Source organism: Chroicocephalus ridibundus, chromosome 3 (genome assembly GCF_963924245.1).
Source record: "Chroicocephalus ridibundus chromosome 3, bChrRid1.1, whole genome shotgun sequence".
Lineage (NCBI taxonomy): Eukaryota > Metazoa > Chordata > Aves > Charadriiformes > Laridae > Chroicocephalus > Chroicocephalus ridibundus.
The window spans coordinates 34,502,340-34,526,745 of record NC_086286.1 but is presented as its reverse complement, the minus strand read 5'-3'; the positions used below and the strand labels follow the sequence as shown (position 1 = coordinate 34,526,745).

The window sequence follows — 24,406 nt, the reverse complement described above, 5'->3', positions numbered from 1 at the left end:
GTCCAATAGGTCAGAATAAGGTCCAGTATTTGGAATGAAAGATGATCCTGTAGGTGGTAATGAGTGACTTCTGTTTGTCTAGTAATACAGGACTTATATACATGTTTTCTGCCCTTCCTTTTCTCACCGTGTGGGTGGATTTTCCCAGATTGGGATGGGTTTTGTTCATTACAGTCAGCTAAGTCTGTTAGTCTTGGGTGAGAAACATGATACTGATTGTTTTCCCCTTCCCTTTTGAATTATATGCAGAAAGAGATGGGTTCAACAGAAGACCTTTACCTCTCCACACGAAAGGTGAAAGAGCTCTCTGTGATTGACGGCCGGAGGGCCCAGAATTGTGTCATTCTCCTTTCCAAGTAAGTGTGCTAAGCCTTAGCTCACAGGGTATCCTTTGGTCAATGTAGAGGCAAGAGGGGATGGAATTAAACAACGGGCATGTTTCTTTTCTCACCTAGACCTGCTGTCTAATACCAGCAGAGCTTCAGAGAAACCCTTCTTGCAGTATCATAAAAGCAGTCTCTCTGAAGTGTTAGCTCACTTAATAAACATATGCACTGCATTAAAAAGATACACATAGACCCCAAGATGTATCTGAAGACTCATCACCAGAAAACTATCAGTACTGATAGGTAGGTGAAAGTAGCTCATTGGCAGTGCTTGCACTTCACTCTAACGATGTGTTGCCCATGTTCTGTGTGTGTCATTTGTCTCTGTTCTGTATGTGGTTTTTTTTCTAAATGTCACTCTGAGCCTCTCCCTGGAATACAGCAGAGCTGAGAGTGGTGTTCATCTTTGTTATATTTCATGCTTGGTGAAAAGAGTGATTAATGTAAAAAGAGATATTCAAGAATTAGGTCTTGTATTTGTAAATCAGGCTTTGGAAACGAAGAGTTGCCTTTACATGCTCCTGCAATGACTTTAATGCCTTCAAATGCTGTGACATCAGGTCTCTTTATATGCTTTTCATGCCTTTCTACCAACATGAGTGCTGGGCTGGGTGTCTGTCACTAAACATCAAATTTATGCAGACACTGATCCACCTGAGAAAGTTGCCTTTCCACCAGCGGAGGGATAGCAGGACTAGAGACAGATCCTAGGAAAGCTGTGGCAGTACCAAGCAATAAAACTGTTTCATTGATCAGTAGAAAATGTGGGTTCATGTGGATGTGATTGCTTGTCCGCTCTAGCAAACTAACAGTTAAAAGCAAAGTTGCGGCCAGACCACCAGGACTGGAGTGAGTTCTTTCCATTGCTTAGTGAAACCCACGGAGACTCTCATTATGCTACTTATGTGGCATTAGCCTCCATGTCAGCAGGACCCCCACCATCCAAACCAGCAATGAGGGAAGGCTTACATTTCTCTCTCTGCAGCAGTTGCCAACGCATGCCTTTGCTGGTGTTGGCAGCTGACTGCAGGCTGGGGCAGAGGAATGGGGAGGCACAGGGGCAACAGGATTTTCATGCTGTTTGACAGACCTGCTAAAGTGTGTCTGGGGTTCAGATTAACTCATGTAAGCACGTGGAACATTTCCTAGAAGTGGTAACTTAGTGTGTGCAGGTGGCTGGGCTGAGGAGTATCCAGGAAGGTGGTCCATGACTTGGTATGACACTCGATTTTTATTTCCAAAAATCTTCTATCTCCAAAGAAAAAGCAGTGTGGATGGCAGCAGTACGAGTTTTTCACCATTCACCTCTTCCGCCGTGCAAGTCTGGTCCATTCTTACCTGAGAGAAATCCTCTCTAAATGGTGAGAGAGAAAGGACAGTCTCTTGGTTTGTCTTCCCATCTGCTGCCTCCAGCAAAGTGGCATTGAAGCATGAACCTTGCACTTCAGGGTATGCAGCGTGTGTTCGCTTCAGGTGTGCCATGAAGCCAGTTCACCCCAAGCTAGTCTGGACTCAAAACAGAGGTGAAAAGCTTTGTTTTGTGACTGTCAACTTCTCCACTAGGAAATACCCTGATCTTACTGTTAGCAGGCCTGACATGAGTGACAGAGATTTGGAGATTGAACTCGCTGTCCCTAAGAAGCCTGAAGTTTGCTTTGTGCCCTGTTGACTTTGCTGTGCTACACCATGGGAAACACCAGTCATCAGGGCTATCACTGGCTTAGATCATTTAATGTTTGTAACAGTGTTACACTCTATATCTTACAGCTTGGCCCAAAATTGCTATTCCTCCAGAAACTTCCCTTTTAAAGGCAACTAGAAAAGCAAAAATCTTTGGGAACTAACATGGCACCTCCATATTCATGCCTTTTTCTGCTCTTTGTGCTTATATGGTTCTATTCTTAAAGACAGCAATTGTGAGGATTGGCTGCAGACAATAATTGAGAGGTTTACGACCCCTTTGCAGTTTTTGTTCATTTCCCCATTTCTTCCTCGTTTAGGTTAAACCCTGATGGAGAGACACTCCTAGCTAAATCATCCCTGACTGCTGCCATGCCCGTGCTGCTCCTGCAGCGCACCTTACACGTGTGTGTGTGGGGGGGGTGCACACACATGCAATGAGAGGGGATTTAAAACTGGTGACAAACAAAGAGGGTTTGTGCAACCCTGAGCTTCAGCCCCAGCTTTCAGGTTGCTACAGTATCTGCCAACAGCTGTTTCCAATTGATTCTTACTGTGCATATATCCCTGTAGTTTATTCCCCCTTTGTTTACACTAAACTGTCGTGTCCTTTAAAGTAAAATAGCTGCATGGGTTGGGTTTTCTTCCCCTCCACTACTCAAATGTTTTTGTTTTACTAACACTGTGTTAAAAGGGGTCAGGCAGAGCTCATATTTCATATGGTCCAACAAGCCAAAACCTAGCTAGAGTGAGAAATAGATGTCTCTTGCTTTCTTTTGCAAAGAGACTGGAGCATGGTAGACTGAAAAGAGATGACAATTGAATTGCCAGCTGATTTTTGCTGACAGTTAACAGATTCGTAAGCCTTCTTCCCCGTTCTCATCTCTATTTTCATAAAAAAGCTCTATTTCCACTACTTGATAGCAGCTTTTTTCAGTTTTCCTGAAGTGGAAGGATGTAGTTGTCCTTGTCTAATGGAATCTGATGGATCCAAAACAAAGCTCTGTCCCATAGGCCAACTGTAAAGGTTTGAATAGGCACAAGATCAGTTTATCTCACAGTATTTCCAGTAGGCCATAATTCAACCAGGACCTGTCTGTCTGTGGTGAGTCCAGGCACCCACCAGCTTCAAATCTGGCTTTCTTAATGGTGTTTTCAACATACAGTTATTTCTGTCACACTGGAAATCTGCTATCCCTCATGAATTTCCTGATGTCTTCAGTTTCCACCAGGCTGGAGATTTACTGTCAGGCTTGTGTGGTCTGGAAGAGTCACCCCAGATCCCTGTGTTTCTCTGCTTTCACTCAGCAGCTGGAAATTTCTCTGACCTCTCTCATGAGTATGGCTTCTCTCTGCCTCCATTACTTTAGCAACAGGTATTTTTGCTGCTCTAGTGTTTTTTGTTGTACCATATCTTTAGATGTTCTTTAATTTAATGTAGAACGTTAAATGGTCCTTGTAGAACATGCCTAAGATATGTATCTCTTACGGTCTTTCTCTGTGAAATGCCCTGGAGAGGTCTAGTTCTATGAGACACATTGCTCAGAAGAAGGCTGAACATATACTTGTGGAACCTTTTTGTGCAAGATATTTTGCATGAATTCCAGCGAAATAATTATGTCAGTGTTCTTCTGAGATATGTTTGTTATTCTTGTGGCTCAGCTGGCCAGCAGTAAACCTCTCAAGAGGTTCAAACAGTGTGAGTGCTAGCAAAATGCCATAAAACCAGTAGTAGCAGAAGGCAGAATCCAACTACACAGAAATAGTCCTAAATGTGAATATGACAGTAGCTAGATACTAGCAGGCAGCTTCACGAAATGTTTGTGGATTTCGCGATTGTCGAATCAAATGTCTATCAATAAGGGAGAAGAAAGGGGACTTGTGCAGAATTTCCAACCAGAATACTAGAGAGACCGAGTATTTTTCTCACATAGCTGTGCCTCCTCAGTGCTTCTAAATCCTTTCAGTTCAGACATTAAGAGGACAAGCTATTCAGCCAGTGTCAGTCTCCGTGTACTGCTCTGCTGTGCCCTCAGTTCCCATGTGCCTTTCTGCCATGTGACAGTAGAGCGTTCACCGTTATTTCAAGGTAAATTCCAAGCAGTAATATATTTTGGGGTACAGATAATATCTTGATACAGAAACAGCTCATCGGACTCAGAAGTTCAGTTCCTCAGTGTGCTGTCTTGAAAAATACTAGGCAATAAACAGTGTCTCCTGGGTTCGTGGAGACCTTTACTGTTTTTAAGTTAAGGTCCACAATAAAGGGCTTTAACTGCTATTCTGAGGGTGATAAAACCCAAGGTTAAACTGAGCGTTAAACGGTCAGTGCCATCCTGTCTTAGATCACAACTAGGAACCAGTAGGTAGGGTTGTGATAAAAGATGAACCACTGCGTCATCAATATGTCACTGTAATTTGGGAATTACCAAGTTTGGCCCTGCTTTGCTCTGCTTGGCTTAGAAAGACAGCCATCTCCAGATCCTTTGTGGTAAGAAACTGAGGATATTTGGATGCAAAGTAGTTTGTGCACTCATGCACTTTTGTGGAAGGAAGAAAAGAAAAGCCTAATTCTGTATGCACTTGGCAGAATTCTTTCACAGTGAAGTGCTGAAAAGTCACTGGTGGATTTTTTCCCAATACATTGATATAATGGTGTAAGATGTACCTGGTAAAATGTCCCAACTGTTGTCCCCAAAAGGTTAAGGTGCTGTCTTCTTCACTGATGAGATGAGTTGACAGCTGAGATAAGGGGATGTGAGAAGAGTGGCTGCATCCTTCTGTCTTCTGTGTGAACCTGCAGTTTGACCAGCCTAACTCCTGAATGCTTCTGAGAGCAGGGAAACATCTTCTTTTCCTGCCTTCATGGGGTAGTGACAACGAGTATTCCCAAAGCACAGATATTTAACAGCCTGTAGCTTGGCAGTGTACAGAGCCTTAGGAAAGCTCAGCAGTTAGAGAAGTCTTATGTCCCAGTCACAAAGTTTGTGAGTGAATTGAGTAGTAGCCTGTGTGAAATGAGTTGTGGAGATGGAGAAGTTGGCAGTCAGTAACAGCTAAGATTTGGGTGAGCTATGCAAACTGACCTTAGGATGCACCTAAGTATCAGTCAGTACCTCTCACTGTCACAGCTACTACTGCTGGCATCTTTAGGAAGTGCTGTGGTTCAGTTCAGTTTGAAGTAGAAAATGGCCTTGATCCATGATAATCAGTCCCCTTCTCCAAGATAAAAGGAAGAGTGGGATTGTGATCCCTGTGGTATGGGAGCTTAATGTAGCTGCAATGAAACTCGGGGTTCTCTGCTAGTAGGCCAGCATGCTTCTTTCTCAAAAGCTAAGGAAGGTTTAAGCCCATGAAGTAACTCACTTTTTCTTCTGGGGGGGAGATGGTTAATGGGCGACAAGTATTCTGCTTTGATCCATGGGAGGGAGGAATGAAGGGGGGAGGTTACTGTGAGTTAAATCAATGGGTATATTTAAGAAGGAAAAATGAGCAAGCACTGGATGTCTGTAAGGGAAGCTGATGTAAAACGGCAACATGTCTCCCAGGCATGTTCAGAGTCAGGCTGCTGGCTTTCTCCAGGAGGACGAAACAATAAACCACTTGATGTCTGCAAGTGAAGCTGGTGTTAAATCAGCCGAGGTGTCCTGGGGAGATTAGTGATGAATTACTCTGCAGAGTCAATAGAGATTATTTATGAAGCCAGAGGGGATAGAGGGAGGCAGGCTAAGTACCATATCAGAAGTTATTTGGTACTTGTTGAGCTTTAACATTGCTTGAAGATGACTCAAGCAGTTGGACTTCCATATGCTGCCACCAGATGTATGGGTGAGGGAAGAAGGAGGGAGTATTCTCAGTAAAGATGCTTTTCCTTCCTCATCTGACCAGTGTTGGGCTGCTGTTGAACAACCAGTCGCTATCTGTGCTATGAATGAATGTGCTGCAGCTGAGGAAGAGGCATTCTGTTTTCTTCTGGTCGCATTTACTTCCTGAGTTCTGATGCCAGGATCCATGATTTGGTGGAGTGTAAGGGAGAGAGAATACAGCTTGAATTGTGTGCTATTCCGAATTGAGTTGTCTCCAGCAGCTGGAGGAAGAGTGCCTGCATCTGCAGAGCTTGTAAGAAAGTCATTGCAGACTTTGCAATAGATACTGAAATGTAATTTCTGTAGTGTAAATTTTTGGGCCGTAATTCCACTTTAATTTGCTGTCTGTCCCATATGAGTTTTAGACTCTAAGGGATGCCTCTATTCAGCTCTAAATGGAAAGATTTTACGCATCTGCTTTAGGTTCCTCTTTAATCAGTTCACCTGTTTCTGTTTAAAAGCAGCACATCTGTTTCACATTACCACTGGCCATCTTTATGATCTACTGCGTGGCTGGGCATGAGTTTTGAAAACACAAGAATCACTTGATTAACAATTCTTTGGCCAGTTATTCAGCCGGTTTTCAAGTGGGTAGATCCTTGTTTTGTGCTGTTGATGCTTACAGCTCTTGAAACGCGTCCTGCCACAGAAGAGGAACAAGCCCGCTTTGGAAGAGTAAGATTCTTTTGGTGTAAATCCTTCTGTACTTGTAATTGGATTGGTAATAATCTAGGATGCACACCTGCAGGCGCTGTGACCCCGTTACAGGCCTGTAAGTGACTAAGTTAAACGGCTTCTCAGCAGGGGGCTGGCAAGCTTTCTGCTTCTCTCTACTGTGGGCTAAGGCATTCAAGCCAGATGTTTTTCTGCTGATGGCAGGGGACAGAGTCGTCCAAGAAATCAAAGTGTTTGTTTAACTGTCTGTCCTTGGGGCTCTCAATTATTTTTGAACAGAAGATGTTTTCAAGTGTATTTAGTGCTGATGAATGGCAGCAAACAGAGGAGCTTGGAGTCTGAAGTCCTCAGGCTCCTGGACAGAACAGCAAAATCATCAGTAATCTGCACTACACCGTCTGTTGTGTTGACGTACCTCAAATCTGTCTGTATGGTCTTCTTTACTGCATCCTCAAACACACACAGAGGTACTTGCACTGTGTAATGGAGTGGTCAGTGTAGTAACTGCTCGAGTTACTTGTATGGAAAAAATGTGAAACTCGCCCTCATTCTTCTTAACTTCAGTGAAAGTAGCAACAAAAAAAAACCCACCCTGGTATTCATGGGTTGGCTTGTTGCATCCCCTTTGACAGACTGTGTACCTGCGTCACAAGGCAGAGCTCATCTGTGGACTGCAGATTCTGGAAAATGTAAACGTGCTCCCTAAAGTAAAAATAGCCAACAAAATGCGGCACTTTAAAAACTTGCCCGCACCGAATTGTCTGTGCATGTGTATATGTGTCTGCTAGGAGCCAGGCCCACACCCGCCGTTATGCTTCTCAGCCCTCGTGTAGTCACAGGGTTTGATCGGTTCAGGGTCGCACAACTGTGCACTTTATAATTCCTGGTTATTAAACGCCAAAAGAAACCCTTCCGTTTTCTGATCGAGGCTCTAGAGCTTTATGCAGAACCCCAGGTACTGAGGTTTCTTGTTTTGATACAGAGTCAAACTGATGACCTAAAATAAAAAGTTTCCAGCCTTTTCATTGTAAAACTTCTAATCCTTGTATCTCATCCAAGAGTGGCCCAATTATGTAGCTTTTCTGGAAATTCAGTAGCTTTATCTTACTTGGTTAGTATCAGTTTGCCCTCCTTGTCAAGAGCAGACACAATGACCAGCTAGGAACAGAGTGAGAGCAATTAGTTCGGAGGTGTAATATTTAAAAGCTTTTGAATGTCTGCTGATTCATATTTTAGTTTCCAGCTGTTGGTTATATTGGGCAATATTAAAATGTTTTAAGTTTCTTAGATTTAGTAATATTTCCTGTCTGTAAAAATAAAACTCTTTCTTATGCTTTTACCTAGTTCCAAAAATATGATTCCATCCAAATGGCAATAGCAATGTGAAATTCCAACATGGAATTTCTTAGCACTGAAGACAAAAACATTCTCCCTCATGCATCATCCTGTCTCTCATTTATATTTGCATTTTCTCTTTCTGCTGTTAATTAATTATATTGATTGTAGAAGGTCCATGGAGACTACAGACTTCACTCCTCAAATATTTCTTTTCACACTTTCCTGTTTCAGTCCCAAAATTGAGATTTTTCTTGGGGATAGCCTTTCCTTTGTGATTCATTTGGTCCTCCCCTACTCTCCTGAAATGACTGATGGGGGTGTCATGGGTTGGGGGCAGTGGGGTGGAATTTGTCACTTGTGCATTTCTTTGTTGAAATCTGCACTGAGAATCACCAAGTTCATTTCATGTAATCTATCAATAGCCTCACAATAATCACAAATGTTGACTCCTTCTGGTCTGCCCTGGATTTCAAGTGGAGATCTTGAGGGTTTTTTAATTGATTCTGTGTTTTGTTGTAAATGCTGACCCCTCCTCATTGCACACAGATGGACAGGAGTAGATGGGAAGGAGAGTGTAATTTTAATACCTCAGATAATATAATAAGCTTTTGTTTTCAGAGCTTGTTTCATATTGGATATGAAACATGGATATGTAGATGCTCTCAATTCCTTCTTCAGCAGTGACTGCTGACGGAGTGAACTTACCTAGCATGACCGGTCTTACAAGAAACCCTTTTCTCAGATCTGTAAGGGAAAAATCAGCCCCATTACTTGTTACTCTGGGAGATGCTTTAATACACAAGCCAGGGTGTTACATGGACTCACAGTCACTTACAATTCACATGGATTTGAGGGGTTTTATTATAGCAAAAGAATTGATGAGGGAGGTATCTGATATGGAGGAAGTTGGAAGCGCCTTCCATCTATGAGGACCTGATTGTTCTTAATCACCATCTAGTTTTTGATGTGTATTTGATGAGCTGAAGAGGATAAAATCTCTGCCTTTGGAACTGATTCGTTCATCTTGCTGAATACTTTAGAATAGCAGCTTCATAGTAGAACTTCCCATGGTTCTTTTGTGCTTTTTTAGCGCAGCTTTTCAGACTTCCTACTTTCTGTCAGAGTCACTAAAGCTTTGCACTAATGGTACAATGTTGATATTGTTGAAAGGCTGAAGCTGTCTAATGAAGAAATCAGACAAGCAATCTTGAAGATGGATGAACAGGAAGACCTAGCGAAAGATATGCTTGAGCAGGTGAGAAAGATTACAGTCAGATCTATCTTATTCTTAGTCCTTCACGGCCTTTTTTTCACCTCAAGTAAATGGATACATGTACTGGCTCTGCTGGTATGTCTGCAGATCTGAACTTGGCCCTTCATGTCAGTGGAGCTCTACCTGGGAGCATGAGAAAAGTATTTTTCCCAATGTTGTCAGATATTCCTCCCTCATGTAACTGTATTTGCATCAGGGTGATCTTATAACAGTTTTCTTCATCCAAAATGTGCATGATTACAGTTGGTATGAGGTTTCCTTTCGTGTCCTTTGTTCTTACCTGTGACTTTGCCATAATTTTTCCCATCTCTTCTTTAACTGCAGGGGTTTTTTTTGTTGTTGTTGTTCTTCTTCTTTTCTTTTTTCTTTTCCTTTTCTTAATATCCCTTCTCTCTGCAACTTTTCCATTGGGAAATGCCATGAACCAGGCCATGGAGGTCAATGGTTAGAGCCAGGACTAGAGGGGTCTCGCATTCTAACTAGAATGGTTAGAAAGGGAGTCAGGGACTTCTGTCCCCTGCAGTTGGTTCACAGTGTAACTTGTGAGGAAAAAAGCCCAAACAATTAAACTCCCATTTCCCAGTTTCCCCCATTTATAGAGGGTGAAAGATGATGCTTTGACCAAAGATGCATATGATAAAGTTTCTTAGGAGTGCGCAAAATATTGTAATTCTGAACTGCCTGACAAATATGATTCCTCCTTTGTGTGCAGTCACAGTATTTAATTGTGTGCAAAAGCTTTTCCTTTTTGGAAACTTATAGCCTACTTGTCATGTTATCTGAATACTCACAGCTGCTCTAGAAGTCACTACAAGCTTCTGATGCTCCACACCATTGAATATCACGTTTTTTGGGAAGTGGGATAAAATATTAAAGTGGTAAAAAGTGAAGTGCTTGATATGCCTTGTGAGCAGTTTTTGTGGGTGTGCGTTGGGGCTGTGTGCATGGCAATATTTATAACCATACTAAAGCACAACTACCACCAGATATGTCAAAAATCTGTCAAAGTATGAGCTTTTAAGGTCAGCATATGAATAGCAGCCAATGTCACGCAAACATCCAGTCGCTTAGTTATTGTTTATTGTTTCAGCAGAGTAGGGCAGACCCAAGAGAGAGATAGATGAGGCTTTGTGTGTATGCTAGGATAGGCATGATGGGTACTTCACACGGAGTGGGACACATCCTGCTCTTGTTTGCACCAGTCTAAACTCCAAGTAATGCTGTGGGAATCACAGTTCCCTCTGTACTTCCCCTTGGGTAAGTTGCAGCAGCACTTGGCCTTTTGGATTTAGAAATGGGAAATTCCTCATAGAATTAAAAATTAATCTAATGGGGTCAGTGAGGGATAAAGACAGAACAGCAAGCAAAGGTTTAAAAAGGTCAGTTTTGTAGGCACAGCTGCACTTTTTTTGAAGTTACGGTCACACGGCTGAGTCAATGTAATGCTTCCCCATGGTGGCAGAGAAATCTGAGGGCCCTCTCTCTCTCCACCAGGGTTTGTTTGTGCCTCTCCCCTTTTCCCTGGGTCTCTCATCTCGGTGTTTGGTTTGTGTCTGTCACTCTAGCTGCTGAAGTTTGTTCCTGAAAAGAGCGATACTGACCTGTTGGAGGAGCATAAACATGAAATTGAGCGCATGGCCCGGGCGGATCGTTTCCTCTTTGAAATGAGCAGGTCTGTTTGATACATTATGGGAAAGTGCACTGAGGGATTCTTGGAAGCAGCTGTAATTGTTATTGAAAATGGATCATCTGGCAGTGAGGGGGAATGTGCAAGAGATCGTGGGCCAGCATTATACCCTGCATTTGCCAGAAGCCCACAAATGTTACAAATGTTTCCGTTCATTACACAAACTTTTTATTGATGATAAGCACTCTCCGTGCTGTCACTTAAGGACCAGTCCCCTGATGGCAAGCAGAAATCTGCCTCATCTAAACTTGTTCACACAAACAGGAATTCAGATCCAGCTATCAGATGTAGCCAGGGATCAGGATTTCATATAGATCCCTTTTTCCATTCAGCTATCCCATCTCCTCATCCTTCTTTCTTGTTTCAACTTTACTATACCCCAATCAGGATTAACGTCTTGTTCTGCTAATTGAGATGCAGCTGGTATCTCCCATGATTCATATTTTGAAAGTAACGGGAATTCTTCCAGCTTCTTTTCAGTTGTCATCGAAACATGCCTTGAGGTCCTCTATTTTCATAACAAGGTTGATTATGTAGTGTTAGATGTTTGAACCACGTCTGTAATCCCATGCATAGGCCTTGTGGGACTCAGCATCCAACCATTAGATTATGTAGGCAGCATACTGACCTGGGGCTTCAAAGTACAGTTCCAGTTCAGTGTTGGCTTTCCTTTACCCTTCATGCAGGATTGACCACTATCAACAACGGCTGCAAGCATTATTCTTTAAGAAGAAGTTTCCAGAGAGGCTGGCAGAAGCAAAACCAAAAGTGGAAGGTATGGTTAAAGCTTTTGCGAAGAGTTGGGTAGAGGGGCAGGGAAGGTCAAGAGAGGCTTGTCTCCAAAGGAGGTGCTGTTACATGCGGGCTACGATTGTAGAGCCAGTGAGCCCAAGGCATGTCCTGTGCTAAGAAAGGAATTCTGTCTGACACTCTTCTTGCACCCATTGACTTAATAAAGTCAGTTTCATGATTGTCACACTGTAAAGATGACCTGACAGATGTGACAGTATGCTACCAGGCTGTGCTGAGCTGACAAAAGCTTTCATAGCCTTTCTGTGCAGATCAGCCTTCCTTTCTCAACCTCAAATCCTTGCACCTTCCCTCTCCATGGGGCAGTGAGAATAGATGCCTCAGGATGGTGGTATTCTGGGAACGTGTCACTTACAAGGAGGGGGTGCATATGGCTTCTGTGCCACATCCATGGTTATCACAGTGAAGAGATGTGCGTACTCTACTCTACATCATTTTCGGATGAGCTCAAGCCTTTTCCCTGTTCTCACTGGCTGTGTTTTTAGAGTGTGAGGTCCAGGAGAACAGCCTTGCTCCTGGGTTCAGAGGAGCATCCTACAGGCTACGTGTAGTGCATCTTCCTTCCACTTGTCCTGGTTCTGGGCATGTGGGTGCGGGAAGGACAGTACAAACACAAACTGTGTTGCAGCATTTGCTGGGCAATAGTCAGATGGGCATTTTGGGGTACTTCAAATTATAGGCCCAAGCATGTTAAAATCGCCACTGTGCAATAACCTGTTACTTTTTTTTCTCTTTTCAAGCCATTCTTCTGGCATCCAAAGAACTCATCCGAAGCAAGCGTTTGAGGCAACTCCTGGAGGTAGTTCTGGCCTTTGGGAATTATATGAACAAGGGCCAAAGGGGAAGTGCTTATGGCTTCAAAGTCTCTAGCCTCAACAAAATTGCGGACACCAAATCCAGCATAGACAGGTAGGCTAGAAGGCTGTAAATGAGTTAGTTACTGTCATGATGCATCTCTTATCATAGTAACGAAAGTAGGTTTTGTTTGTTTTTAGCTCTGTAGACCATTTAAAATAATGTCTTATTTGGCATTTAAGCAGTGCTTTTCACTCTAAAAGATCCTGCAGCAGTTAAGACTACCTGTTAACACAGCGCTCAAATTCTGCTGTTTCTTTGGGTAATGCACATCTGTTGTTGGATTGTGTTTCTGCAACACTATGCAAAGATGACAAAATGTAGTATTTCACAAATAACTGAAATAAGTTTGGGGGGGGAGGAGGATTTCTATGGAATTTGCCCTTTATACCAGAGTTTTATGGCCATGGTTTTGCAAAAAAGAAAACACAAAAAACTCTGACCACAGCTTTATGTCTCCTGTGGAACATGGCATATGTTTCTGATGCAGGACTGTCATAAACTGTCTCTCTACCTACAGCAGTAATGGAACCACAAGGCATAGCTCAGAGAGACTGAGCCTGCTTGTATCTAGAGCAGTTAAGGAAAATAGCTGGTTTGGGGAAGGTGGAGCTTACTGGTTATGGACATGGGCTGCATGTCTTTATACTGTGACCCCATGTTTTGCCCCACATCCCCATACTGGTTCTGGAAATTAATCCAGATGTGACTGGGGAGAGAATACCACTTTTGGGCTCCAGCAGCACTAAGGTTTTCTTTGGAGATCTCCTACACTGGTTCTTACTAACTTGCACCTTCCTTGACTTGTGAGACCTGCTGAGACCATAGTTGTGGTGAAATGACTCCAGACTGTGACAGAATGAATAATGGCAGTAAGAAGCCATAGGAAATTCATCCCTACCTAACAGAGTTTGAACTAACAGAGTTCTGTTTTGACTACCACAATGTCCTTTCCTTATTCCAAGGCTAACACTTGTGTAGCTAGTGTTGAAATTTTTTTTGTCTTAATGTAGCTTAGCTTGATTTTCCATGTATTAAATGTCCTATGCGTATTCTGTTCTCTTACCAGTCCCCAGCTCCCAGGCTCTAGTCTGTGTGAAGCAGTGGCCATCTGCTGTCTTGCCTGTCAGTTAACCACATAACACCCACCTCAAGTAGCTGTTATGGCTGGCTGTTCTCTCTACGTGCAAACTTCGCTGATGCAAAATTCATCATTTACTTTGCAAATTTTCTTAAACCTTTTCCTGCATCTCTCACACATCTCATTTCCATCCACTCCTACTTGAGCTGCCATTGCTTTTGTAGTAGTGAGCCTGACCTCTACTCAGAAGTATAGCTCTTTCATTACTGTAGTTTTCTTTGCAGCTTCTTCAACCTTCAAGAACCTTTTCAGCTTCTTAGTTAACTCTTATGTTTTTTCCACATTGCCTCTGAGAACAATTCACTTCTCCTTTACGAGTCAATGTCACTTCAGTGCTTTTAGGTTTTATTCTCTGAAGTATCTGGGGTCAAATAATATAGCGTGTTACACAATTTTCTTTTCTGTTACACCATCTACACAGATGGATGGAAGGATGCTGGTGCTTCCAGAACAAATCAAGGCACAATATATTGCTTAAGCTTGTAGGAAGGATGGTTCATAAAGGACTAATTCATTTCAATCTGTGATACTTTTTTTTTTTAATTCAATAACAGAGCTGCTAACAAAAATGTTTGTTTTGTTCATTCAAGCACATTTCCTACCCAAATAGTTTTCACTGATTTGTCACAATCCTCCCACCACCCTTTTCCTTCTCACCACCATCTTCCTGCTCATTTGTCCCTTTTTTTTCTTTTTTAGGAACATTACGCTGCTGCACTACTTAATTATGATCTTTGAAAAGAATTATCCAGATATCCTAGATATTCAGTCTGAGTTGCAGCATCTTCCAGAAGCAGCAAAAGTCAAGTAAGTCCAGTGCTATTGCTCGTTCCCGGAGCTGGAGTTCCCGGTGATTTCAGTTGACTTAATGATCATCAGTTTTTTCATTGCTGTCGTCTAAACTCATGGCCAGCCTTTCGGATGAAATGCCTTTGCTCACATCCTTGATGTTATTCAGATGTACATCAACAGATAATTTTGGTCCAAAAACATTTGTAGATGATGAAGTTGACAGCTTTACTCAGATATGTCTATATCTATTTCTGAATCAGACATTGTAACCAGACTGGTTGTTGTCTGTAATTCACTCACCATATTCTGTGGTTGTTCATCTAAGTCAAGTGCTATTTTTTCTGGATAATTGAAGATTTGTTTCTCTGGCAGACTCAGTTAGGCACAGAGGCCCTCTGACTAATGATCAGGAAGATCATTCAAACTTTTGCACAAATCAGTCTTGCACAAAAATTGGAAAGCATCATATTTTCTGTACAAATTTCAATTATGTTTTTTTCCGTTTTCTGTAGGTGTCTGTGGAAAACAAATACACATGCAATCCTTCAAAATACTAGCATTTTTTTCTTTCCAAAGCACTGCTCAAAAATACCTTTACATATTGTTTGCCCAGCCATGGTTCTTTGTGTAGGGAACTACTGAAGCTAATGAAAGATAGGTAAAAAATAACTGTAGGTTCACACATAAAGGCATTTATTAAGGCTTTAGTGGTGTTTTTGAGATGTAAACTGCTACTCATCAAATACTTGAAGGAGATGCCTGCTGACTCACAAATAGGTACTAACTAGTTACGTGGAAATGAAAAGCCTATTTTTTTTCATACAAGTCCTAGAAAAAAACCTCTTGTTTTTATATGATGAGCAGAAATTCAGTACAGCGCTTGTGTCTAAGGAAGCACGTATTAACATTAACAATAGGGTTTAAGCTTGCAAGGACTACTCTACGGTAGAAATGCAGATGGAAAAAAACGTTTGGACTGTGAGGAAGACAAAAATCACATATAAATTTACTGCTAATGGGATTTAGTAGTAAAGTCGTTTAAGAATCATATGTAGAGATAATCTGAGACCCCAGTATTGCATGTGCCTAAAGCTGGAGTCCTTGGTTATGTGTCAGCTGATAATTGCAAGCTGTCCATGTGTTATATGCTCCTTGCTGGAGGGTCAGGCTCAGCTCATGGGGCAGATGTTCTGAGGGCAACCCCCCCTCTTCTTCCCAGGAAAATCTCGATCTTCAATTTGACCACAGGCAAGTAGGGTCTGCCTCATCTTACATCTCATACAAAAAGCAGCACAGAGCGCTAACAGACCCCCTCTCCCTCATTTCGAGTCATCTGGCGTGGCTGGTGCCAAAGGCCGGATACCAGACTTGATGGGCCAATGGTATGTTCTGCTGCACAGTTCCTGTATTGCTGAGTAACACTGCTCTTTTTGTTTTATCTGCTCTGTGTCTGTCTCCTGTGCAGCCTGGTAGAGCTGGAGAAGGAAGTCAACAACATAAAGACCGGATTGAAAGCTGTTGAAGCTGTAAGTATCTGAAGATTTCCAAAGCACCATACTTAAAATATCTCACTTGGAATCAGGGGCACTATATATTTTATGATAAGAGAAAGTGGGCTTTCTTTTTCTGTTCCTTTCCATTCCATTCCAGAATGCATTAACCAAGAAAAAACAAATAAAATCTTCTCATGTTGAGCTCCTGCTGATGATCTTAGCAGACTTAAGCCTAATGAAAAGCCTGTTTGATCTCGGCCTGGAAAGTAAAAGGACAGTTTGACAAATGGCATGGACTGAAAGAAGAAATAAAATTCTTGCTCTTTCTTATTGATGGCTGGCTGGCTGGCTGCTGAGCAAGTGTTTCACAGGGCTTTTGGAGTAGTAGTAAACAGGTAGTGCACTGTTATATGCAGCCCTAACCTATCCTAAGCACTCTTTGGGAAAGCAAAGGAAAAAACAGACTAGTTAAAGATGAGGGAGCTGAGTTGGCAAGCAAAACAACAATGGCATTTTTTCCTGCTATTAATGAAAGCCTTTTAAGCTGGACTTAGGTTGCCTGTGTTCAATTTGTATTTAGGTAGTGCAGAGCCTTCCATCTCAACAGAGGACAGTACAAATGGTGCATTGATGCAGTTGTGTGTACTGAATTATAAGAGTTAAAGATGAGGGATGGGCCTAAATGCTCCCTAGAGTCACAAATTCGTGTGTTAGCTGTGGTTCCCCTACTTGGACGCCTCCTTTAGTGAATGTGTTGGGTTTGTTCCTGGGGCAAGACTCCAGCCATCCTGAGGCAGGAGAGCACGGAGAAGGACACCGTGTTCGGTGGCAGGAAGTAGGAACTCTCCTATTTGCCTCTTGCTTATGCCATTGACATACGTGTGTGGCTTTGAACAACACCATGTGTTTGCCTCCTCTCCGTGAAATAGGAGTTACAAATACCTACCTCTCACAAGGGCTGATGTGAGGAAGGTCAAGTTAGTGTTTGCACAGCAGTTGAAAAAGTAAAGATTAAAGGCCAAATTCACTCTATTGTCTCTGTCCCTTAAAGTCTCCCATCATCTGCGCAGATGTTATAACCCTAAGAACATCACTCGCTCTTTCTACAAGTATAGGAACAAAATCTTATGTTCAGGCTGGTGCTGGCATCTCTTGCCTGTTGGATATACTAAGACAAGGGTAGTGCTGAGAGACACAGCAGAGGTCTTTGGAACTCAAGAAGGTTCCTGCTGTTTAGCTGTTCTTTGCCCTTTCAAATAGGGTTTTATTAGCCACACTTTTCAGTATCCCTCCGTCTTCAGGATGTTTCACCTTTTTCAACTCATGTCAGTTTAATGCTAGTGGAGCATTCCAGATGGAGAGCGTTCTGTACTGGGACTGCTGGCAAAGGGAGCAGTTGTTGGGAATTGCATTGGGTGGTTTCTGTGCAAGGATTACCTATCACCTACGAGGAACTAACACAGGACCCTCCAGTCCTTCTCATCCACTATCAGACAGACAGTGATGACTTCATTTTCCTTTCACCTGGCCTGAGTTTGGTTTGGCTCTGGGGGTAGAGGAAGGGATCTTTGTCCTGTCAGCGGCCCCCAGGTTGTCTGGCTGTCTCCAGCAGTTCATCGTGTAATTAGCCAGTGATCCTCCCGTGAAAAAACAAACTTTCCAAACCTTATTTCTGGATCGTTGGGGTAAGGGAGAACACAGCAATGAGAAGAGATACTGCTGCATACGTGGAGTGCAGTGTTTGGGAATTAAAAGCACCTGTAAAGGGAAGGCTGACATGGAGTTCATGACACGAAGAGAGGCCCAGTTTTGGCTGGGACAGACAATTCCCCCCATTGAAATGTGAGTACCTACCTCTGTTTTGCTTTCTGTGATTGGATTATTTGTCCTTTTGCCTTTACAGCCAATTTTTTCTTTTCTTTCCCATACATGGGTTCCATGGGCAACCTCTCCTTCCCATCACCGTCTTCCCTCCTCAGTCTTCTCCCTGCCATGGTATTTTTCATCTGGGGCTGCCAGCACCTCCCAGTCTGCTTGCTCAATTCGTGGTTTTCTGGTGTGTAAAAAGCAGCACTGTAGCAACAATAGAAGATCACTGTCAGGTGGAAAGGGGAGGAGGGGAAGGTGTGATTCTTGATTCCATTCCAGTGTGTTCTCACCACAGCCTTGGCTCCAGTGACTAAGAAGTTTCTTCAAGGTCCCTTAAGAATAGAAAGCTAAAAATAGTTTCACAGTCAGATGTTCTTAAACGTACTACTAACCCTTTGCCTTCCTGGACTTGCAGCTTCTTTGTAAAAATAAGACATAATAGTTTTCAAGACATGCATGCAGCTGTTGCCTTTGTGTAGGATGCTCCCAGAAGGACATCCAAGTAGTTCTTGGTCTTATCCAAATCAGGAATTGAATTCTGTCAGCAGAGCCCTTCTCTCACACAGCAAGGAGATCATAACCACCGCTTGAGAAACCACTGCCATGGCTGAATCATTTAATGTCTCTAGAGAACGAGCAGCCCAGCCCTCCAGGGGCAGTGCTAGCTTCTGCGCTTGTGTGCTGTTATGAGTAGTATAGACCATTTCTGGAAGACACAGAAGAGTTTCTTATTCTCTGGCATTGCTCTTGGGCTGATTACATAGTAATGCTCGTTACTTGTGTGGGGTTTTTTGTTTTGTTTTGTTGGGGTTTTTTTTATTTTGGAAGAATTATTCTGCAGGGAAGATTGAATTTGAAATTGAAGGACAGACCACCTAATCTTAATTTTGCTTTGAAAAACATTGCTCTCCAGTAACAATCCCAAATGCTGTAGCTTTCAACAGTGAGTATGATGACAGAACTGTTATACTCACCTGCTTGGGGAGGTAGGTGAGAAACAGATAAAGCAACTTTCATCTAAAATTAGCTTAAAAATTAGAATGGGCAAGAATGGCTGAAGAAAATACGCATAATTCTTAGAAGCATGTGAAGTGACATCTCCTGTACTTGTAAGCTCCAATTCAAAGTGATTGTAACATAGAGACGATTCATTGCAAAGTGATGTAACTGACTAGTGCTCCTGGGACTCTCCCTTGGGATATATTAGGAAAACCAGTGGAGAAGAAGATGTAATATAAAGCAGGGGAAGTAGCACTTTCTTAATGTGGACTTTTCTCTGGCTACCTGCTCGTTGCTTTTCCTGCCCCGTTTCTGCCTTGTGGTCTTTCCTTGTAGTGGTTACATTCTCTTTCCAGCTCACATCAGACCAGAAGATATATCACATCTGATTTTAGATTGTTGATGGCCAAAAGTCATTCTTTGCATTCAGCAGCACTGTGGAGAAAATCCCAAGGGGTTTCTCAGCATAGATGCTTATAAACCTACCCATTTGGCTCTGTGAACCAGTATTTTCATGACCAGTAACAGAGAGCACCAAACATGCATGTAGCTGGAGTTGCAGCCAGCACAAAAATATTTTTTTCCAAAGGGAACAGAGGGTCAGATTGTAACTTGACCTGTTGTTTCATGCTGCTTTCCCTACAGAGCAAGTAAGGCTTTATCATTCCCACTGATTATCCAGCTGAGAATAAAGATGAGGCCCAGATTACGATTTCATTGTCCCCATGAGACTGTCAACTGCACACAAGCCAAGCATAGGCACGGGAGACTGCCAGTCTTACTATAATTTTGGGGAGCTCCATAGCTCTTTCGGTGCCACAAGCATGGTGAACAGAGTAAGAGAAGAGAGATAGCATGGGTAATCTTGGCTTAAAACTAAAAATCTTGAGCCAGAAAGAACGAATCTTACAATATTTTTTTTTCTTTCTGTAGCTAGTGGACAAATAGAGCTTAGCTTCATATGGGTTTATATCTTTCTCTTTTTTTCTGCCCATAAATCTTACTGCAATAGCCCTGGTTTATAACCCTGTGACTTTTATGACATCCAAGCTAATGCTTATTGGTTAGCAGGGTGCTGGCAAATGTTGCACCTGAAATCTTTCTGCTTGTTCTTCAGTGGGAGAGCCAATTTTGATATCTTTTTGCTGCCCATCTAGTGCTTTTCAGAGAACTAAAGGTGAGATCCAGAGCTAGGAACTATATAGGTTATTCACATATGTACACGTTTCCCCAAGTATACAACCTTTTGAGCCACCATGGCACGAGAAGACAGAGGGAAACTCACTGTTGAAAATTCCAAATTCACTTGCTGCACGATCTGAGTTCTCTATTATTTGTCATTCTTCATAGGAAAAAAAAAAAGAAAAAGCAGCTTTTCATGGACTTAATGCATAAATTATAAAGTCGCTTTAGAAATTCAAGATGTTGATAGCTTTCTTGGGAGTGGTTGTTGTTTGAGGATAAAGGGAATTGTAACTAGGACTTCATTCATCCATTCATGACGGACATCCTTCATCCTACCTTAATTTTCCCTCTCATTCTGAAAAGGCAAAACCTTTGAGTTAGTGAGAAAGCAGTTTCTGAGTTACAACTCTGGATGAATGCGTGCGGAGTGGGATCAGAGGATGCTCTGCACTGAGTGAAATAGATGGGCTTCCCTTCTTCCCTCCTTGTCAGCGAGGAATCTTTGATGCTTGCCTGTCTATATCTCTTACTTCTTCTCTTTCAGGAACTGGATTATCAGAAGAGACGCATGCGGGAATCAGGGGACAGGTTCGTTCCCGTCATGAGCGATTTCATCACTGTGGCCAGTTTCAGCTTCTCAGAGTTAGAAGACCTTCTCAATGAGGCTAGAGACAAGGTAAGAATACCTTTTGAAGAAGTGTTTGGGGTTTCACTGGCTCATTAAAAAGCCTGAATCAAAATGGAAGCAGCAATTTCAGCTGCTGGGACTGCAGTGAAAACTATAGAAGAAGGTTCAGTGCTCTTGCCCATTTCTTGCTAATCTTCCTTAACGTTATCCATGTGTGGCACAGAATTGCGATGGCAATGTCTGCACCAGGATACCCCACCATGCCATCCATGGTGTTAAAGGGACTGCCTTTTAAGCAAGCTCTCAAAAAGAGGTCCTTTGGTGATTAGTGATAGTGACCTCATATCTTTTACCTTCTGCTTCCGACTTGATCCTACTCTGCTCATTCAGCTGGGAACCTTTGTGCTTCATTTCATTCCTTTAAAAATGCACCTCCATGTAGTTTTGTAACCCTGAATATCTGATGTTTTCCACTTACGCTTCTCTGTTCCTGCTTGTATTTCCTTGCAAGGATAGAAATCCCAAACATACGTGGCTTGTTTGACATTCTTGGATCCCTCTTACACAGCCAGCACCATGTGTGTGTTACTCTTCAGGTGCTGCTGTGGTCATGTTGTCCTTGCACTGTCTGCACCTCCATTACCAGATTTGTACAACTGAGGAGGAGCTTGTTCTTTGCTGATGATTGGAGTCTGGCACTAATCCCTCTGCCTCTCAGCTGAATGACAAAGAATTTATATGAAAAGATCATAAGCATATGAAAATGTTTAGAGAAGAGCAAGGTCTAAAGTAAACGATATGTAATGGCAAATCTGCCCTTGTTGGCTGGCACGTTAAAAGTGCTTGGCTTTATGAAGCAAATGTGTTATTTCTTTTGGATTGAATTGTTTCCACTGCTGGTGTCAATCCTTGCAGCGTTAAGGGACCTATTGCATTAGTAATGAAACCTGTGCTGTTAGGTTGGTAGGCACAATAGGCCGCCTATTGTGAAGGACAGGCAAAATACAGGCTGAGGCTCTGAACAGTAAGACTCCTCACTCATCCAGTCGCTCTGCAGTAATGTCATTCTGTAATTCCAAAGAAGTTCCTTGCTGTGGAGATAATGTTGGTAACACTGACTTGCAGCTGTGAACACCAGGGGCTACTGGCTGTCAGCTAGAGCTAGCTGCCCTGGCTATGTCGGGGCTGTAGTTGTTACAACACTCAGAAGGCAAAGCTGAGCAGTCTAACACTTGTTAATGTAAGGAAATTTTGTGGAGAATAATGTGTTTAATTTTTTCATTGCTGTCATGTTGCTTGAGAAGATTCAAACCAATTCCAACATAAGAACGTTCATGCCATACTGGCTTTATAATCACAAAACCAATATTTTACATGCTATGCCTCCACTAAATTTCCTGAGAAAAGCTCAGTTTTCTATGGTTTGGGGGTTTCTGTTTTATGACGGGGTAAATTTCTCAACTTCATTATCGTTAGGTGCACATTTCTGGAAGCAAATTCACTCCGTCCTCGGCTTAGAATGCCCGGTTTTCATTCAGTGTTATAGATGGTGGTGGTCCTTTCTTTTGGCATACTAGGACAAAAAGTCCAATATGGTTTCTTTACAAGGTCAGTCAGGGGTTAAAAAACAGCAAGTGGTACATGTCCAGCACAGCAATGCAACTTCTCTTGATTGGGCGCTTGCAGGAAAAATACCATTCTTTTGCTTTAAGAATAACCAGAGAATCTCCCTGCAGACGGACCAATATGTCTGGAAGTTGTTGCATGCTTTTTTAGACATAGCCAACATAAAGCACTCGACATAAAGAGATGTTTTATTTTAATGACTATAACATGCTTAGGAAACATTTTTCTACCTTCTCCTAGCACACCCTTACTATGTTTGAACACATGCTGTTCCAACTCCTGCTCAACCTATGGCTTTGGTTCTTCCACTGGCAAAAAGCTGCTTTTGGACTCCTAAAAGGGAACTGTCTGTCCTTACCAATGCTGAGCTATTTCTCATGTTTGCTTCACATTATTTTTCCCCTCTCTTCTTCCTCTTTTTCCTCTTTTTTCTAAAAAAAAAAAAAAAAAAAAAAGGAAGAAAAAGCAAGCTGGAAATTTTCAACAAACCAGATGTGCTTTGCAAACGCTATAACATCTTCCAACCTCAATGGGCTCTCTGTTTTTGTTGAATCTCAAGCTTTTTTCTTACCATGGAAACCTACAATATTAGGTTTATTAGCCAATTAAAGGAAGAGAAGGACCAAGACATCTGATTACCCTCTTCTTTTTTGATTTCTCAAAGCAAAGCAAATTGAAAAAATGATAGTGGGAGAGAGAGGACTTTTAAAAATATCCTAATGAGCCCAGGAAGAATTGGTCTGGTTCACAGATTTATTAGTAATAATGAAGCCCTAGTTTTAACAGCTGGAGTTGGATATCCTTCTAAATATAGATGTGGCTAATTGATTGCCATGAGTTAATCAGAACCACGTTTTCTCAGCTGGGATTTAAAACAATACAAATTATCTTTTCAAACCTGGGAAGTTTTTTTATTTTTTTAAATGCCTTTAGTATTAGCAAAGTCATTTTTGTATTCCTTTAAGTTATGGAAACGATCCATTACCAAGGTGTGGTGCTGACCTTCTCTGTAGAGGATATTTTTCACAATCCCATGCAGTACTTTTTTTTGGCCTTTTTTCTTAAACAGGACCATTTACAGTTAGTGGCCATGGGGAGGAAGTGATATTTTAAATTTAAAGGGCCAGGTTGTCAAACGCAGGCACCCATGTTTTCAGAGGAAGCCTTGTAACTCTACTTATCTTCATGCAGTAAACACATGGCTTGGTTAAGAACTGATTGAAAACTTAGACCGACTCTTTAAACAGGCTCCCTAGCACAGCTGGTTCTTGTTCTTTTTGTGTTTTTCTCACTTTCAATACCACTTTATAAGGGAATATATAGATTAGATCAAGGGATAATGTTTTCTGCCATTTCCCATAAACTGGAAGGTGGGGGCAGGAGAAAGTGAAATTCTGCCAGTTTTTACATGTTTGAATAGATGAAAAAATTACTCTTTCACATCAGAAAGAATGGAATGGGGTTGAATTTTGTTTGTGAAAATTTTTCCCTGTGGGGCAAATACCCAGGCAGAGGAACAGTGACCTCCCATGGTATGATTTCTGTTATCCTGCTTGAAAAAGGTGATATTTGCCCTATATGAAGCTTTACAAAATACTTAAATGTAGACAGGTATGAACTTAGATTGCTAAACTGCTTCATAACTGTTCTACATTGTGCTTGGTTTATAACAAACCTGAATGTTTTGTATTTTCCTAGAACAAAGTCTGCTTAGTCAGGTGTTGCCATTCCTATGATGAATATCAAACTTAAGTCTCTCTATAGAGGCACAAAGGAGGCCACCACCTGGGCAAGGCTGATGAGGAGGGTAGTAAAATTGTCCATGCCCAGTCTTTCTCATGACAGCTCCTCTCAAGCAGGGTGTTTGTCATCATGGAGACTGGAGTTCAGAGTCTTCACGTGCGTTTAATAAGCTTAACACATATAGTAACTGTTTTGAAGAATAGCAAGGCAGTGAAAGCCAAAATCCATTTTAAAAAATAGTCATTAATGGTAGAATGCTATGAAGCACACAGAAATACTGTGGTCCAAGAGCCAGATACAGGCTGTGCACTTCAGTGATTCATTTTGGGGAACCAGTATTTTCTGTCAGCCACTAGGGCT

At 42.1% G+C, this 24,406-nt stretch overlaps 1 protein-coding gene across 6 annotated transcripts in view; it reads left to right on the top strand.

Moving 5' to 3' along the window:
* The window catches only part of DAAM2 (dishevelled associated activator of morphogenesis 2), a 217,118-nt gene that overhangs the window by 177,685 nt on the left and 15,027 nt on the right, over window positions 1-24,406 (top strand). For all 6 annotated transcript variants that reach the window (XR_010070275.1, XM_063328682.1, XM_063328685.1 and 3 more), the window contains 8 exons: window positions 250-356; window positions 9,116-9,200; window positions 10,784-10,890; window positions 11,592-11,680; window positions 12,456-12,624; window positions 14,411-14,518; window positions 15,969-16,029; window positions 20,594-20,725. Coding sequence is in view for 5 of the 6 variants with exons in the window: in XM_063328682.1 (XP_063184752.1) it covers window positions 250-356; window positions 9,116-9,200; window positions 10,784-10,890; window positions 11,592-11,680; window positions 12,456-12,624; window positions 14,411-14,518; window positions 15,969-16,029; window positions 20,594-20,725 (858 nt within the window). In the remaining variant the exon portion in view is untranslated. The remainder of the gene's footprint in view (window positions 1-249; window positions 357-9,115; window positions 9,201-10,783; window positions 10,891-11,591; window positions 11,681-12,455; window positions 12,625-14,410; window positions 14,519-15,968; window positions 16,030-20,593; window positions 20,726-24,406) is intronic.